This window comes from Carya illinoinensis, chromosome 4 (genome assembly GCF_018687715.1).
Source record: "Carya illinoinensis cultivar Pawnee chromosome 4, C.illinoinensisPawnee_v1, whole genome shotgun sequence".
Taxonomy (NCBI): Eukaryota; Viridiplantae; Streptophyta; class Magnoliopsida; order Fagales; family Juglandaceae; genus Carya; species Carya illinoinensis.
The window spans coordinates 31609130-31610379 of record NC_056755.1 but is presented as its reverse complement, the minus strand read 5'-3'; the positions used below and the strand labels follow the sequence as shown (position 1 = coordinate 31610379).

The window sequence follows — 1250 nt, the reverse complement described above, 5'->3', positions numbered from 1 at the left end:
GATGCTAGAGGCATAAGCATTGGTAAAACAGGTAGAGGGGGTGGTGAAGTAACCGGTGGAACTGGTTTCTTCTTCTTACTCATGTTTTCTGCAAGAATTCACGGGTAAGAAAATCAGGGATTGAATTATCAGAACCTTTGATAAATTCAATATCATAATCAAAAACACTTAAAATAGCTTGCCGTCGTACAAAAATCTGTTTTGATGCAATGTTTTTAACATCTTGTTCTAAAACAGTTTTAGTAGTTTTGCAATCAATGCGTAAAAGAAAATGCTGATTAAGCAAATCACTTTGAAATTTAGAAATACATAGTACTACAGACAAAATTTCTTTCTTAATAGTACTATAATTATGATGTGCATAATTCTAGGTTCCAGAATAGAAGCGAACAATCTGTTCAGAGGAGCCTGGTGAAACAATTTGTTTCAGGATGCCGCCATAGCCTGTGTCAGATGCGTCAGTTTCGATAATCTTGAAGCTATTTGAAGTAGGAATTCCAAGACACGGAAGAGTTTTGACATGTGTCTTGATTTGTTTAACAACTTTGGTGTGAACATCAGTCCACGGAGAAGGATTGGAGCGCAATCTCGCAAAAAGAGGGCGACATTGTTTTCTCATATCCTTGTAGAAATCTGAAATATAATTCAATGAACCAAGAAATCTTTGAAGTTGGTTCTTGTCAAGGATGACATCAGGAAATTTGTCAGCAAATTCAATGGCTCTTTGGATGGGCCTGATTTTGCCTTCAAAGATGTCATAACCAAGGAATCGGATCTTGGTTTGAAATAGTTTAATCTTTTTTGCAGAAACAACAAGTCCATTTCTTTTACAGATCCTTTCCAAATTGCTTCTGATTATTTTCCTCGAGGTTTCCATTGGATCCCAGAAGACCCAAATAAAAACCTCACCTATTATCTTGGAATCTTGGTTAGCACCGGTTCCGTTTCTATTAAACCTATTTATTGTAAAGTTGATCCTTCAAAGCAAAAGCTGGTCCATCAGGTTTAGTTCCTACCTCCTATTTCGAAAAGTCCGAAGAGAATTTATTCTCGGCCAACGGATCTAAGATGAAGATTCGTTATGAGTTGAACACAGCTCATATCTGCCAGGACAATGTCTGCTTTAAGATTCCTTCTGTACTTGTTAAGAATCTAACCCATGATGTTATTCTTGGTATGCCTTTTCTTAACATGATTTATCCGTATCTTTCTGAAGCCGACAGGATCACTACTGACCCCTTTGGACAGAA

General features: G+C 37.0%; 1 protein-coding gene across 1 annotated transcript; it reads right to left on the bottom strand.

Moving 5' to 3' along the window:
• Positions 1-367: 367 nt before the first annotated feature.
• LOC122306415 lies at positions 368-877 on the bottom strand. Its single transcript, XM_043118844.1, has one exon. It carries the CDS (start codon positions 875-877, stop codon positions 368-370), a length of 510 nt encoding a protein of 169 aa, XP_042974778.1.
• Between the last annotated feature and the right edge of the window lie 373 nt (positions 878-1250).